Source organism: Notolepis coatsorum (genome assembly GCF_963971535.1).
Source record: "Notolepis coatsorum genome assembly, chromosome: 16".
NCBI lineage: Eukaryota > Metazoa > Chordata > Actinopteri > Aulopiformes > Paralepididae > Notolepis > Notolepis coatsorum.
The window spans coordinates 26,356,386-26,373,924 of record NC_140180.1 but is presented as its reverse complement, the minus strand read 5'-3'; the positions used below and the strand labels follow the sequence as shown (position 1 = coordinate 26,373,924).

General features: G+C 40.1%; 2 protein-coding genes across 3 annotated transcripts in view; both read right to left on the bottom strand.

Annotated features, from left to right (window-relative positions):
• Nucleotides 1-1,015, bottom strand: part of lamp2 (lysosomal-associated membrane protein 2) — a 31,370-nt gene extending 30,355 nt beyond the window's left edge. For both annotated transcript variants that reach the window (XM_084332480.1, XM_084332481.1), the window contains exon 1: nt 846-1,015. In XM_084332480.1, coding sequence (XP_084188606.1) covers nt 846-894 — 49 coding nt within the window. In that variant the 5' untranslated portion in view covers nt 895-1,015. The remainder of the gene's footprint in view (nt 1-845) is intronic.
• A 625-nt stretch (nt 1,016-1,640) lies between these two features.
• cul4b (cullin 4B) overlaps nt 1,641-17,539 on the bottom strand; it is a 53,241-nt gene continuing 37,342 nt past the window's right edge. Inside the window, exon 20 of the mRNA XM_084332464.1 lies at nt 1,641-2,927. Within this exon, the coding sequence (XP_084188590.1) occupies nt 2,832-2,927 (96 nt within the window). The 3' untranslated portion in view covers nt 1,641-2,831. The remainder of the gene's footprint in view (nt 2,928-17,539) is intronic.

Genomic DNA, 17,539 nt, shown 5'->3' with positions numbered 1-17,539 from the left:
GCATCATGCACCCAACGCCGGAAATAATGCAGTGTTGACCAGTTTATAAAAATATATTTAAAAGGTTTATTAGCAACGACGAGCTTTCAAACCATCCCGTATCTCTGTCCGAAACCCTCGTGCAACTGTGAGTACCTTTGGAACTTCTCTGTGATACTTGTTTAACGAACGGTTCGGGCAGAACCAGTCCTTCAGGGTCAACATACGTTGGTTTCCTATTGAGGAGCAAGTGACTGGATTCACTCGGTGCACCACAGTCACGAAAGGGGGCTAGATCAAACGCTAAGTGGTTGTTGGCATAACGCACGAGCTCCTGGTTGGAATGACGTTAACGTCACTTGGCTCGCAGCTGCTGTGGCGGATTAGCGGCTAGTTAGCTCCGCGATGCTAACCCGATCTGACGTAGCAAATAACAAGAGCGCTACCGTTAGCCAACGCTAATGTCTGGACTACTGCCTGGATAAATATTATATAACCCTGTTTCTAACGGTAGTCAACTTGCAAAGCTAGGGGTTAGTAGTGAAGCAATGCTTTCGACATCGGTTACAACTTACATGTAGAAATCATTACACCACTGACGAGACGTTTCACCAGCTTAACGTTATTGAACCATATAATAATAACGTTAAGCCTTTCTAAATAATTAACTAACGCTACAACAGAGTTACATGATGTCAGCACATAGACAGGCCCCTGTGTGAGGAGGCCTCAACTGTCCCACAACTGAAGTTTCATCACGTCACTTATACCCGGTAAACATGTCGGGCTAACGTTTAACAAAGCACAACAAACGTAGCTATATAAGTTAGCTACAGACACTAGTTATCGTTGGGTTGAGTACATACCAAGTCCAATTGTCAGGAACAAAAGGAAAAAAGCACAGCGGAACATCATAGCTCGATAGTTCAAAGTGTAGTCGCCAAAAATAAGAATCCACCGGGAGACGACGACGGCGTGCACTCTGTCTGTGTCTCTCTCTCAACCCGTGTTCGGCTGGACCTGAACCACTAGCGCTCGCTGCAGCAGCAGGAAATGGAAGTCATGTGACTGATGCACCTCAAAGCTGCTCAGTGAGTGTCAGGAAGAGGCGTGGAACTCATGTTTCCCCACAGCCATACATAGCATGTCAACAAAGCGGGTTATGTAAATCGAAGAGAATAATAAGATCAGACACTAGAAAAAAAGGGACAATGTTAATTCAATGTACAGTCTCCTCCCCATCATATGTATACTCTCTGTCAGGATCTATGGGTAACAGTACTATATTTGCATATCATATATGTCACAAATGTAACAGTACTATATACCTGTATGTCCCTATGCCATAAATGTCATGTCATGTATGTTGTGTATGTCATAAATGTCACTATGAATTGAAAAAGGGGGACCCTGATGTAAACAAGACAAACGTCTTTCTCTGGTCTGCATCCCCTTAACAATTGTGTGTATTGAGCCGTACTGTACTGTACCCATTCTGCAATCTGTTATATAAAGTTTTCATTCATTCAGAGAAGCAACGTGCTGGCAGCTCAATATAGTGGGACGTTTGAACCAATAACAAAATACGTATGGCATTTAGAAACAAGATAAAAAGATAACAAATGTAAACACAGACAGTTATTTTAATCTGAAGCAGTAAACCTAAAAGACTCATACAGACACTGGGCATAAACTCTAGTCAAGCATGATTTCTCAATCAACAGAGTCATCTGTTGAGACATCATCGACTCCAATCCAACCCACAGCAAGGCCTGCAAGCCCCACAGAGACTTGACAATGAATATAATGCAACTGACGTTATAGTGATATATCTCAGAACTTGAAGGGGAAAACAGGGACTGAAGTCGTTGTGCTTTTAGTAGATACTGTACTTTCTAGGGTTAACAAGAACAAAAAAGGCAGGTGCTTGTCAAATGTGGTACTTAAAATGTCACTGTTGCATATTGTATGTACAAAAAAACACAATCAGGGTAAAAAGGAAAGGAAAAACTGACTTCATATACATGTACAATTAAATTTTGTTTAGCAGCATTAACAAATCCTATAACAAAAGGAAGTGCTCTCTTTTTGGCACATACTGTCAATCTGGCAAAATGGCCTAATTGTACTACATCCCACAGATTGCTTATTCATCATGATCATAAGTAGTGTAGACACAGCTATGCCAGTTTGCTACATAGCCTTGAGGATTGTACAACTCAGTTGCAGATGCACACATTTGACATTGAAACCACCCAAACATCAAATCCTATTATGAATGTTAATCCAATGGTCTCACATTTGACACTGATTGAAGAAACAAGCATTTAATTGTATTGTTTTTTTCTTTTCTTATTATTCTCCAACGTGTGGAACAGTCAGAGCAACGTTAGGTGTGAGCGTTTTCTTGGGCTACATAGTGAACTGAACACAAAAAAAAGTGACTTAATACCAAGGAGCAGAATGCCACAAACAAACAATGGGAAAAGAAGAATCTAAATTTGAAAATAAATATTTTTTCTCCTCTCCATAGAAAAAGAGCAAACTGAACAACAACATTGGTTTGTCTTCTTTTTTTTGTCCAAAGTAGTCCAATTCTCTCCATGTGGCACTGAGAAACATGAACAATATTCTCTTTAATGGGCATGCAGTCCACAGGATCACAAGACCCCTAACAAAGTCCGGTGGAACAGTATCCATTCACTTGTCGGTCGCAGGGTTGAAGAGGGTAATGGTAACATCCACTGGAGCAAAGGGTTGAAGAGCTATCGGAGAAGCCTTCAGTCTGACTGGACCACTTGCCTCCCTCTCTTTCTCTCTTTTTCTCCATCACTCACTCACTCACTCTCTTTCTAAGCCACATAGTTGTACTGGTTAGGGTTCTCCTTGTCACGTTCCATATAGTCCCGGTCGATCAGAGACTCTATTCTCTTCTTCAAGTCAGCAGGCTGGAAAGACAGAGAGAGAGGGTTTGGAGATGATTGAATATGAAAAAACTCTTAGATATAACAATATATATTTTTTTCAGTAATTCCATACTGTGCAATCTACATATCTGACTCTTAACACTTTGAGTGCCACGGACACGTTTTGTCGTTAGTTCATGCCGCCAGTTGAATGCCACCAACGCTATATAGCGTTTGTTTGTCGTATTTTCTTTTATTAGCGATTTGAATTCATATTTCATCATTCGAGCCTCACGCTAGTGCTGCAGACTCTCTGAGCTCCATTGGGACAATACCGCCCCCTATCGTCTCTCCCTGTGGTACTGCACCCGATTGGATTAGACTGATGGGGGGGAAGTCCAGTTTCCTCATTTTACTTTTCCGTCAAGCCATCTGAAGAGACCGAAGTGATCGCCGAGCCGCAAAACAACGTGGAATACATATTTACAGTACCCAGCGCTGAATCAATAAACGCGATCGATATTTGGAATGACGATCAGAAATTGGAATAATCTTTTTGGAGAACATCTGATCTGAGGTAAGCAATTTATTTGACCAGTCTTGGGGTAATCGGATCCGTTTTCACCTATATATCAGCGTTTGCCCCATGTGTGTGTGTGTGTGCGCGCGCTGATCAGGAAATGAGAATATATTTTTCAGCCCGCTTCTCTAGCGTGCATAAGTACACATATACTATCGATAATCTAGCGTTTATTTGAAAACGATTCATAAATAGGCCAAAAAATTTGTTTTTGTGTATTCCAGAATATTCCAGTAAATGAATCTATATATTTTCCTGAAACTTAAAAAAAAAAAAAAAAAAAAAAACAGAGCAGCTCAGAGCTCCTCTTTCAACATAACTGAAGCATTAAACAAAATGACCCAGTCAACAAACTATTCACTTTAGTTTATTAATGCATGAGGCGTTGTCTAATGTTATCTAGCTATTGATGGCTCCTGATATCATCAGTTTGGCATTCGATTTCGCAGGTGCTGGCTAACTGGCTATCGTTCTGTGAGCTGGCGTTGGTACCTGGCTGGCGCTGGCTAACTAGCATGACTATCGTTCTGTGAGCTGGCGTTGGTACCTGGCTGACTAACTAGCGTGGCTATCGTTCTGTGAGCTGGCATTGGTACCTGGCTGGCTAACTAGCGTGGCTATCGTTCTGTGAGCTGGTGTTGGTACCTGGCTGGCTAACTAGCGTGGCTATCGTTCTGTGAGCTGGCGTTGGTACCTGGCTGGCTAACTAGCGTGGCTATCGTTCTGTGAGCTGGCATTGGTACCTGGCTGGCTAACTAGCGTGGCTATCGTTCTGTGAGCTGGCGTTGGTACCTGGCTGGCTAACTAGCGTGGCTATCGTTCTGTGAGCTGGCATTGGTACCTGGCTGGCTAACTAGCGTGGCTATCGTTCTGTGAGCTGGCGTTGGTACCTGGCTGGCTAACTAGCGTGGCTATCGTTCTGTGAGCTGGCGTTAGTACCTGGCTGGCTAACTAGCGTGGCTATCATTCTGTGAGCTGGCGTTAGTACCTGGCTGGCTAACTAGCGTGGCTATCGTTCTGTGAGCTAGTGTTGGTACCTGGCTGGCGCTAACTAGCGTGGCTATCGTTCTGTGAGCTGGCGTTGGTACCTGGCTGGCTAACTAGCATGGCTATCGTTCTGTGAGCTAGCGTTAGTACCTAGCTACCGTTACCGTTTAAACAAAAATGTTAATAAATGGGAGCTTCCTCAAACAGCCATCTCTTTCCCGACAATCCCCTCTGTGCACGAACCCTTACATATGGTAATTAAACATTAAAACACCTGCGGCTTATAGTCCAGTGCGGCTTATATATGTACACATCATTCAATTTAGCTGCTGCGGCTTATATTCAGGTGCGCCCTATAGTCCGAAAATTACGGTATATACTTTTACTTCTCCACTGTACTATAATTATGTCACCTGTAACATGTTTTATACTACCTGTACCCCCCCCATGCTGCTATGCCTGAATTTCCCCAAGGGGATCAATAAAGGAATATCTTATATTAAATAGCTTATTATGGAATGTTAATGTCATTAATATATATTTTTTCAGCTTAAGATGTATAATTTGATTTGTGGTAACAGTTTTATACCATAGTCTGATTGGCCGGCAGGTGTGCATTAAAACCGTTTAATGCACATGTAGTTTGGCTCAAGTTTAATCACCATTCTAAATTCATCCGCTACCCAACCTGTAACCATAGCAACATTAAAGAGCACAGCTTACTCGTTATCAACTGCGGTGAGTACAGCTGACTTATCAACTTGATAAACTAATGACCGGGAAGGAAAACACACCAATGGCAAGTACAACATTTTCACCAAAAGATTCTGAATACTTTTATTTTATATTGTTGGCAAATTACCATGGTATAAGCAGAATAATCAACTTGTAGGTGTTTTACTCGTTGATTATTTCAGGGTTCCCACAGACATTGCAAAATAGTGCCTACTTTGCATAACAATAGCTCAGGTCGTCAGGTGTGTTCAAATACGTCCTCAGATACATCCACACAACTTGCAAATGAAATGTGTTACATTCCATTCCTAGAGGCAATTAGGCATTGTCTTTATTCTGTGCACACGCGAGGGAACATTTATGCGCTCGCGCACACGCCCGGGAGCGCGCATGGCGTCATTAAAACACAGTGCAACCAGGTATGAAATCACCAACGCACCACTGATCAAAAGCTTTCAAATGTAAACAAATTCATGAGCCCAGTATGATTCGTGGCTATGGGAAATTAAAATGTGCTAACTGTACTAGTAGGTGCCAATAAATTGTCACAGTTGCTGTGGATGTTTTTGAACCACTAAATTAATGAAATTGCAGCAAAGTAGTTACATTTTTTTTTTGAACAATTTTATTTTTATTTTTTTGACATGACATACAAACCTTTACAGTAGAAATCCACTATAAAACACATACATGCTCTTACTCGTTCTTCCCCCCCTTGAATACATCCATTATTCCGTTTGATACCAAGGATTAATAGTTCATATAATGTTTTATCCTCTCCACCACCCCTAACCAGATTTCTATGCTGGCTTCATTAATACCTAGAATTTGTGCGGTAGATATCTCCAGGTAAATCACATCAAGATATGCAAGAATCCATACCCTCCGGCTCATTTTATCAGGTTGAACCGTAGTACCGGACAAGATTAGCCTCTTTATGTGTACAGAGTGCGATACCTGAGAGACATCATTCAGCAGCAATACAGAAGGCATTACAGGCAATGTTCCCCCTAAGGTGCGCCTGTGCGCGCGCGCGCACATGGCAAAACGTTCACGCGCACATCTGAAATCGGTCACCAAATTTTTTTTTTTTTTTTATTCAACAAACATGACCATGTTCACGTCTTAAACTCATACTGAGGCCTTAGTTTTGGTTTTAAATTGCATATCATCATTCATTTATTTATTGTCACACAGAGCAGAATAATTTTGCCAAAACAAACCAATAGTATCCAGCTGCAGAACGGCAGACCAGCCACACTCTCAGACCCAAACGCATTTCCTTTGATTTAATTATACATCAAATGATTTATGTCAAGGATTGCAATGCCTCGCTTGAATGAAGTTAACTTTTCACCTGTATAACATTAACATTCAGGGTGAATGTAATGTGAGAAATTGGGATAAAAAAGAAATATATATATATATATATAAATATATATATATATATATATATATAATTTTTTATTTATTTATTTTATTTTTTTGATCGGATCGGGAAAGATCGGTATCGGTAGATACTCAAAATCACATGATCGGGATCGGATCGGGAGCAAAAAAAATGTCAGTGCTTTGTGGGCAGCGCTACTGCACACTCACACAGACACACACAACAGATGAGGAAGTGGACAGATCCGACCAGCATTGCTGGCTCCTCAGAATGCAAACGCGAAAATGTACATTACAGATGAACTGCAGAGAAAATTTCCAATTTATCATCCCAGTCGAGACTAATTGGAAGCGGAGTGCAACGCGTGCAAAGCTTGACCATATGTTTATGTGTCTAATAAAGGTGCTGGCGATCTCAAAGCTCACATGGACACAGCAAAACATTACAAACAAAGCAGTGCGCGGCGAGAGTTTGATAGCAAAGTTGACCAAATTGATTGAAGAATGCAGCTATACAGAGAGAAAGAAAATAATTGAAAACTATTTTGATGCCTCAAAATGATGTTTTGGTTTGATAAGATGCTTATGATACAATCATAAGGATTATGTGTGTAATAAATTAGTTTAGTACACTAATTGCAACAAATCTGAAACTGCATAGTGCACTTTTAAATTAGTATCTTTGTGAGGTTACTGTTTTATAATTTACATTACATTGAAAAGATAAAGATATATATATATTTTTTTATTATTGCAAAACAAAATTATTAAAAGTCAGTACTCAACACACAATACATAATGAAACTAACAATTAAGCAAAAAAAATATATAATAATACTTTACCGTATACAGTGTATATCCAACGAAATTACCAATTATACCAATGTCTTATACAGGATATACCCCTAATACCTGTTATCTAAAACCCTACACACATATGCTCCAGCTCGAACCCCCCCCTCCCGGACCCCTCTTTGGATAGTACCTCCATTATCCCTCGCTCCTAACCAGACACTACCATTATAAGCTAGCTTTTATTCTCTCCACCACTTCTAACCACATTGACATTTTGGATTCATTGAGACCCAGAATTTTTGCTGTAGATATTTCTTGATAAATCACATCGAGATATGTAAGAAACCAAACTTTCCGGCACATTATTTCCGGTTGAAACCAGCGTGATGCGATCAGCTTTTTAGCTACTGTGATACCCGATAAAACCAATCTCTTTAGCTGTGGATTTACTGCAAACTCAAAAACATCATTCAATAGTAATACAGAGGGGTGTACTGGTATATTCCAAGATATGAGTTTTGATAATTGTTGGGTCACATCTTTCCAGAATGCCTTAACTGGTGGGCAGTCCCAATACATGTGCATAAATGTCCCTTCGTCTCCATTTGTACATTGGGAGCATTTGGAGTCTTGTTTAAGACCCATTCTGTTCAGTCTTATAGGAGTCAAGTATGTCCTGTGAATATAGTTAAGATTGATTTGTTGATGGTCCGGGTTCCTTGATGTAAGTCGGACATTTGCCCATGCTCCTTGCCAATCAAAGTCACTTTCCAGGTCTGGTATATCCCTCCTCCAGACAGAGTCTAGTTGAAGGGTTTCATATGAGGACGTTAGTAATTGATGATAAAAACCTGAAACAAAACATCTCGATGTCTCTCTTTCATAGAAGAATTTGTGGTATCTGTGGTGTTCAATTGGTATGTCTAATGGAACACCGTGAGACTTCAAACATAGCCGTAACTGTATGTAAAAAAGCCATGTGGACTTGGTGAGATTAAATTTTGTGCATATTTCTCCATAACTACAAAAACCCTGGTTGTTAAAAACATCCCCTAATGAGTGTATGCCTTGCTCTTCCCATATAGGGAATCTTATAGGACGTTTTTCAATTAAGAGTGCATTGTTATTGAATAAGGGAGTGTGATTGTGCCATTTGAACCTTCTACTAACTTATGTAGGAAACATCAGAAAAAGGAAAAGATTGTAGAGAAACACCTACACCTTAATATGAAGAACAATGGGAAAGAACAATGTAAGATAAAAAAGAAAAAAAGGAGTGAGAGCTAAAATAAAACTCAACATGGAGAAACCACTAGAACAGAATTGAATAAATAGATAAGAGAAAAACAGAGACTTTTGGAGCTACATTGTGCCAATCTCTACATCAGTGGAGTGATTATTTAAATTATTAGAATAACCTTGTTGTGCTCATACGTTTAGGTGTGGCTGATTTTTTTTAAAGCCTTATTAAGGCCTGATTAAACTTCAGTCAATTGTTTATGCTTATACACACCGGATGTTAATGTTAGAGTTGCAGGCCTTCGTTGTAATGGTGCATTATATTCTAGAAGGTTGTAGAATACACTAGTATATACTAACAGACTGCTATTATGTTCCAGAATGATCTTCCTACCCAGGGTTCATGACTACTAGTATTTTCAGGATATTTCTTAGTGACCCAGAGCAGTCGAGCGATGAGCCCAGAATATTCCAGATTGTTCATAGTGTCAATGATATATTCTTGTCTCCACGGAGACCAGAAGTCTGTAAATATAATGCATTACGAACCATATTATACACATTGTGCCTTGGTGTTGTCGGCATGCATATCATCTGCTACTTTTGTTGAGCCCGGATAAAGTCATTCTAATACTGAGATACACAGAGAAAGAGAGAGATGAGTAGGCTTATCTGTTGCTAGACAGTGTTTCGTTCTGCCCTGGGGGATCTGCTCCATGTAGATTCAAGTATTCCTCGGCGGCTTTAGGCGTGCGTAATCCTTCCCTACGGCCGTCTCTACCCACGATCGATAATAGAGCCGGGTATATTAGCCTTGGTTTGTGGCCACACTTGAACAATTTCTGCATCACCTCCTTGTAGGGGAAACGCTGAGCGATGGCCTCTTTGCAAAGATCCTCGTAGATAAATATTGAATTTTCACCATGTTTCAGCTTTCCCCTTTGGTTGCGTGCAATTCTGATGATGTCATCTCTTATTGCCGTCTTGTGCAGAGTAACAATGATGACTCTTGGACCGTTGCCTCTTTGATCCCGAGTACCGATTCTGTAACATTGGTCCACTATCAGCTCTGTGGTTAGAATGTTGTTACCCAAAATCTATGATAACACTGTTGGAAACTTGTCGTCTGTGCAATTGACTGATTCATCAAGTCCTACAATGCGGATGTTATTTCGCCTGTAGTAACGTTGGGTTTCGAGTAGCCTCTCCATCGCTTCATCTTTAACTTCTTGTATTTTTATCCGACATGCCTCTTCCACCTTTTTTATCTCCTTCGTTACCTCTGTCAAACCATCGTTGACGATCTTCTCGTTCTCTTTGACTGCCCGTGTAATTTCTGTCACCGTATTCTCCACTGTCGTGATTCGCACTGACTGTACAGCGACCGCTTCCATAACTTCTTCGAATTTAGCATCGATGTGTGCGACGTGTACTTTGAAAGCTACCATCTGTTCCTTAATCAGATCCTTAATCAGGCTAGTCAGGGAGTTGAAGTCGGGTTGTGTAATTACACTGCCAGTGCCAGTTGATATTGTAGGTGCAGTGATGGGGCCGATGGATTTGTTGGCTATTATCTTCTCAATATCCTCTGCTTTGTCCTTCACGCTACTTTTTCCTGTCGTTCCCGTTATGTCCTCTATTGTCTCCCTCTCGGAGCCAGTCGCCGATGGACCCGGTATATTCTCCGTTATATTCCCATCAGGGGTTGTCAACAGCGGATCTGCCGGCGCGTCGCCTGTTGTTTTCTTGGATCGTGTATCAATCGTCGCCGTTGGATTTGCTGCTTCTTGTTTCTTTCTACCCTTTTTCTCATCCTTACCCCCCATGTTGAGTCTTTATGTCTTTTGATATAGTTAGTAGGAGTTCCTATCAATACATACGATGTGGTTTAATCTCTTTGGTATTTGTTAAAATAATGTTTTTGAACGAAATTAGCGGTGACGGGAGCGGAGCTGTTACCAAATGCGTGCGCTACATATTGTAGCTAAACCGGAAGACCCAAGATATATTTTTTAAAGCTGGATTTTCTAATACAGAAGAGGTATTATTTAGAACATTACATCATATTTTTCTTGTTATTTATTTTGTCCAGTAAGACTTGAAAATATATATTATTTTGTCATAGGTTGATTTAGTTATTTTCTTGAGATTTGTCAGATAGATTACTTTGGGCATAATACAGCATGTTGAGTAACTTTGGTTATAGAGAGATATTATTTTGTTATATAAAAATATAAACAATAATTTTATATCCAAGAGGAGGTATACTTTAAATATATTATAATGATAAGGCATCTTTGAGTAAACTTTGATTAAGTATCTTGAGGCTGAAGGCAGTGTCCTCTTTAAAAAAAATCACAATATGGTCACCCTTGAAGTCGCATTATAATTCACTTAATAAAATAATGACTAGTCAGCCTCCTAAAAAGACAAACGTTAGTGACACGACTCACACCGCCGCCGCCAAAGTAAGGACTATGCTCTGTATCGTCAATCAATGGTCAAATAAATATTTGATTAAGGAATATATATGCCTTTTTGTATTATTTCTCTGTGTATCAACTAAATGTATATATTTTTATGTTAGACATTAAGGGAAATTAAGATTCTCAGATTTTTTACAAACCGCCGCTTATCAACTAACCGGTTAATCGGCAGGTGACGTATGTTGCTCAGTAGTTGCTGATGTCTGCTCAGGAGGTTTGAGTGTTTGCTCAGACCAAAAAATAATTAGAGGGAACATTGATTACAGGTATTGTCAAATACAAAAATCCTGATAATAGTGTGGTTATTTCTTCCCAAAATATCTTAACAGGCGGACATTCCCAACACATATGCATAAATGTACCATCATCACCGTTTGTACATAAGGAACATCGAGAGTCTTGTTTAAGCCCCATACGGTTCAATCGAATAGGAGTTAGGTAAGTCCTATGAATAAAATTAAGATTAATCTGTTGATGATCCGGGTTACGTGACGATAGCCGAACATTTGCCCAGACCTCAGCCCAATCAAAATCTACTTCCAGGTCTGGTATATCCATCCTCCAAACTGAGTCTAGGGGAAGGGCTTCATACGAAGATGTAAGTAAGTGACTGTAAAAGTCTGTGACAAATCCTCTCGATGTCTCCCTTTCATAAAATAACTTGTGATATCTGTGGTACTCAAGTGGTGTCTTTAATGGGACTCCATGAGCCTTCAAGCATGCTAATAATTGTCTATAGAAATAATATGTGGAACTGGTGAGGTTAAATTAGTTAAATATATCTTGATAGCTACAGAAACCCTGTTCGTTGAAGATATCTCCCAATGTATGTATGCCATTCTTTTCCCATTTGGGAAATCTGATAGGTTGTTGTGCAATAAGGAGTGTATTGTTATTAAATATGGGAGAGTGTTTATGCCATTTATGTTGGTTAGTACATTTTTTGTGTGTTTCACGCCATATCCGGATCACATGTGTAATAAGAGGGCCACATTTCAAGTTGCATTGCTTAACACTTTAATCGCCGGAGACGCTGTTCAGCGTCTTTCCCCGCCATGCTTATTCTGCCGAAGACGCTGGACAGCGTCTTTGATATCAATATTTCAAAAATCTGTGATCGAAATCATATTTCTCCCCCGGAGACATTATATGTACTGGTGAGCCCCTCTCAATTCTCCAACGGTTCAAGAGCGCCATCTGGTGGCCGATCGGCCGCTCGCCCAAACAGGAAGTGATGTGGATGAAGTGGGGCTCACCCATATTTCGTCCGGGCACTCGCTATCATTAGCAGGACTCCATCTTGACACAATGGATGTCGATCGGTTGCAAATAACTCGATAAACAACATGATTTGGACGTATATGCTATTATACAACCTGGAAATGGATCGGATATTTCGACATCCCATAATAGAAAAATGTCTGTTCCACGCTCATCTCCCAACGTTGCGAGGAAGCTACGGTGAGTTTCAGCGTTATTTTTTAATGTCTTCGATACTAATTGCTCTAATGATCATATCACCCACACTAGATGAATGATATAACGTTGCCCACGGAATTATAAACGACCCCCCCCCCCCATCCGGTCAACATCAGATCATACGTAGTAACTCCTAGAAGCACGTACAGTTGACATTTTTTTTTATCTCGCACAGATTCCTACCAAACTGTATTTGATCATCAATATAATGCATTTAGGGCTATAAATCAAGTTCTGGAGAAAGCTGCAGAAAACGATAAAAACATACTTATACTTTAGACCGTATTTTAGTATGAATATGTGAATGAAAAAGTATAACGTTGCTACACCCTGAACAATAGATATAGGACGTTGAATGGACCATAGTAATGTCAATTTAGCAATACAATTTAAAAAGTTATAGCCCTGCAAAGAAGGGGAACTTCTCCATGTTAAATAGGGCTGGCGAGGGATGGTAAATTATGAATTTAACCCCGGCGATCAAAGTTAATTGATAGGTTGGTGTATACTACATCCTGCAGTCTATGTGGTGCCACAATGTTTTCTTCTAATGTTCTCCAGGATACAGATGCTTGAGAATCAAACCAGGTGATCAGTGGTCTTAAAGAGTACGCTTTAAAATAGTGGTAGAAGTCTGGAAATGCTAAACCTCAGTCAGCTTTGTTTCTCTGTGCGGTGGATCTTTTAATTCGTGGAGGTTTGTTGTTCCAAATAAATTTATATGCGGCGGAGTGTAATTTTTTCCAGTAGCCAGCAGGGGGGGGGGGGGGGGTTGAGCTGAAGAAGTTGATTCTGGGTAAAACATCCATTTTAACTATTGATACTCGGGCCTGTACTGAGTTTTTATGTTTTGACCACCTGTCAAAGTCATTTGTGATCCTTTCTTGGATTCCTGTATAATTATACTTCACTGTTTGGCATATAGTGGGGAATATTTCAACTCCAAGACATCTAAAGTGTTCTACCATTTGTATATTTCCTGGAAGGATGGTAGCCTTCGCAGTGACATTCAGTGGAAGGAAGGCCGATTTTGGCCAGTTTATCCTAAATCCCGATAGATTGCCAAAATCGTTTATTAGCTTGAGAAGATGAGGTAGTGAGGTGGTAGGGTTTTGCATGAACAATATTACATCATCCGCATATAAACTAATATGATGCTGTGTGCCCCTAATTGAGATCGGTTCTATGGATTGGGATTGTCTTATACTGTGCTAAAGGTTCTAAGGATAGAGCAAATAGTCCGGGACTAAGAGGACAACCCTGTCTAGACGAACGCGAAACAGGAAAGAGAGGGGAGGTGAATTTACCTGTTATAACCATGGCCGATGGCTCTGTGTATAGTACTTTTATCATATTAATGAATCCTACACCTAACCCCATCCTTCCGAGTACTGCCCATAAATAAGACCATTCCAACCTATCAAAGGCCTTCATCGCATCCAAGGATAATATAGCTGTAGGAGGCACGATATCCTTGCTGTTGTCTATCACATGTAGTAATCATCTAATATTATCCGTGATCAGGCGGCCTCTTATGAAGCCTGTCTGATCAGGATGAACTAGAGCTGTCATATGCTTTTGAAGTCTGATGGCTAGTACCTTAGCATACAGCTTAAGATCGGTTCCGAGGAGGCTTAAGGGTCTATAACTACCACATTCGGTGGGGTCTTTGTCTTTTTTAAGGAGGACAGATATGAGTGCCATATTGACGTCCCTGGGGAAGTTCCCCTCTTTGATTGAGTATAAAATCATATCCAGTAATAGGGGTCCAATTACTTCCCAACATGAGAGGTAAAGTTCTGGTGGGATACCATCCCAACCGGGAGCCTTCCCACTTTGCAATTCCGATATAGCCTCTCTAAGTTCCTCTATTGTGATAGGTGTATCTAACTGTTTAGCGTAGGTTAATTTGATCAAGAAATGTATCCATTTTATTATGATCGAAAACCACTTCCGATTTGTATAAGTTGGAATAAAACTTTTTGAAAGTCTCTTTGATTTTTTGGGGGTCTGTAACAAGCCTTTGTTGATCCTTAATAGTAGGGATATCAGCAAATTGTGCATTGGATCTTATCTTCATAGCTAGTAGGTGACTTGGTTTAGAGCCATGAAAGTAATAATGCAGTAATAATGCAGTAATAATCAAATGCACACAGCACACACACCCACACGCACACACTCACTTAAACAAACAACACACTGCAGCACCCACTCTCCACACTTTAGATCACACAAACACACTTTATATTGATTGATAAAGGATTTGCACTACAACTCGTACACCTACTGTAAATTGTACCTAAATTGCACCGCATCCCATTTCTGCCTTGCACCATATAGTATTGTATATTAGTACACTGCATAGTATATTGTATATTATATGGTAACTCAGTTACGTTTATTCTGCATCGAACATTGTACATATGTCTATACTGAACACTGACCTCATTTTTTTACTTCTAATTTACATGCTATACTATGTTATTTTATTTCATACTTATCTTGTCTTGCACAGTCTCTGGAGCGTAACAGTAAGAAGCATTTTGTATAAAAGTATTCTGTACTTCTGTATGACAACTATTAAAGAAACTTGAACTTGAAACTTGAACTTGTACTACGTATTTGAAATTCAGATTGTTGTCTTAAAATGGAGTTAATCTCTTTTTTTTAACACATTAATTTGAGACTCCAATTGACCCGAGTAGTCGGGTTGTAAAGAAGAGAATAACGACGAGTAAAGCGTTTCCAGCTCTACCAGTTTGGACTGCCGTTTTTTACGGAGGTTGGAGGAAAAGACTGTAGTGTTGTCCTTGATAAAACTCTTTACCGAGATCCATAACATTCTGGGGTCCGGTACCGAACCCACATTAGTCTCCAGGAATTTATCTAGTTTATCGTTGAGTTGTACAATGTATTCATTATTTTTCAGCAGTGTCGAGTTAAAGCGCCATCTTGGGGCTCGGGATGTCAGTCTCCCAAATGAGCCCTTCAGGAGTAAATAACTGTGATCTGATAATGTGCTGGGTTCCAATTCCACGTCAAATCTATCAAATGGGTTCCAATTCCACGTCAAATATATCAAATAATCTAGGGGATGCAAAAACAATCTATTCTGGAAAATGACTCGTGTCTTGCTGAGAAAAAAATAGTACTTTAGGGACGTTGGGTTGAGTAGTCGCCATAGATCATTTACTCTTGGCCCAATCCTTTAGTGCATTAGATGCCTGTTTCTGATCATTGGAAGTGGTGGGGTTAGATTTATCAATCGAGGGATCCCATATGGCATTAAAATCTGCACCAATTATAAATGAATACTCGGGGATGTCCAACATTGCATTCGTGAGTGTTGCATAGAAGTTGGCGTCATAAAGATTAGGGGCATAAGCCGCTACCAACGCAATTTTCCTATTACTGTATTCTATCTTAGCAATAGTTACTCTGCCGTCTGTATCAGACCATATGTCCAACAATTTAATATTCAATTTCCTTTTCACGACTATAGCTACCCCACGGGATCTAGTTCCAAAAGATGAGTAGCTAATATTATGATATATTTTGTCCGCCAGCTTTACATTTTCAGCTTCTAAAAGGTGCGTTTCGCTTAAAAGAGCCACATCAACCTGTTTGCTTTTCATCAATGTAAGCACGCTTTTGCGTTTATTTTGTTTGTTCAGTCCCCTAGTATTCCAAATCATTATATTCAGGCCCTGTCCACACGAGAGTTTGGATTTAATATGACCGAAGTTTGAAAAAATAAAACTCCGTCCACACGGTGAACACAGGTGGACAACAGTGTATAACTGCGTACTCACGGGCAGAGCTGGAACCCAGCAACCGATACATTTAGTACAATGTAATACAATGCCAAAGCAGTAGGCGGCGATGTTGTTCAGACATGAAGGCCATTTCAACCAATCAGAAAAGACTGAACGCTCACTAAACTTCCTGTTGGGTCGCGATCTGCCATTAATTAACTGAAGAAGAAGAAGTAACGTTACCGATATGAAATGGATGTAAACGTTATTTAACAGATTGCAGAATGGGTACAATACAATACGGCTCAATACAAACAATTGTTAAGGGGATGCAGTCTGGACTGGGTTCCTTATAAGTTATAACAATAACTTGACAACACATGAGTTTAGTTTAGCTGCAGCTACATGTTTACTCTGAGCGTCAACAGACATCAGTCGATCACAACACTCTTCAACACAGACGATACGTTTTGAACAAAAGTTTGTTACAATCATTTTCATATAACGCTACTTGGGACAGCTCTGCTGTAAACACTGGTGTAGTTGGCTCTGCTCTAATCTCTACCCCGCGGTCTGCCGTGAACATGGGGAATAATTGCGACAGCTCTGCTGTAAACACTGGGAATAACCTCGGTTGCTATGCCCACACGCAACTGCAAAACCGCACAACTCCACCCTGGCCACCGGTTTCAAAAGACCGCGGTTGCAGTGTAGCAAATCCCCGGTTGTGTGTGGCCGAACAGTGCAACTGCGCACATACAATCACGGTTACATTAAACCCAGCGTTCGTGTGGACGGGGCCTCAGACTAGCCATAATCTAAACATGTTGCTCTTGTGTGCAAGTCGTCTGGAGAAGTGATTCACAATAGATATATATCCAATTATTGAGGTCCTGTTGAGAGCAGAGCTTGAGCATGATAACAAACAAAAAAACACCCATACATATATTCCCTTATCCCTCTGAAACCCCATAGGATTCCGACCCTCCCCCCTTACACGACCAGTCTGCCCAGACCGAGCGATTCATCCTTAACTTTCCTATGTATACCATAGGATCTAACATTCTAAATTCTACCATAAGTAGAATGTCAACTGTGGCTTGGCCACTTTCCCGTTAAAAAAAAATGAAAATAAAATAAAAATAAAAATAAGCTTCAAATATCATACCATAATCACTTACATTTTATACGAACTTGTGTGAGTTAAAA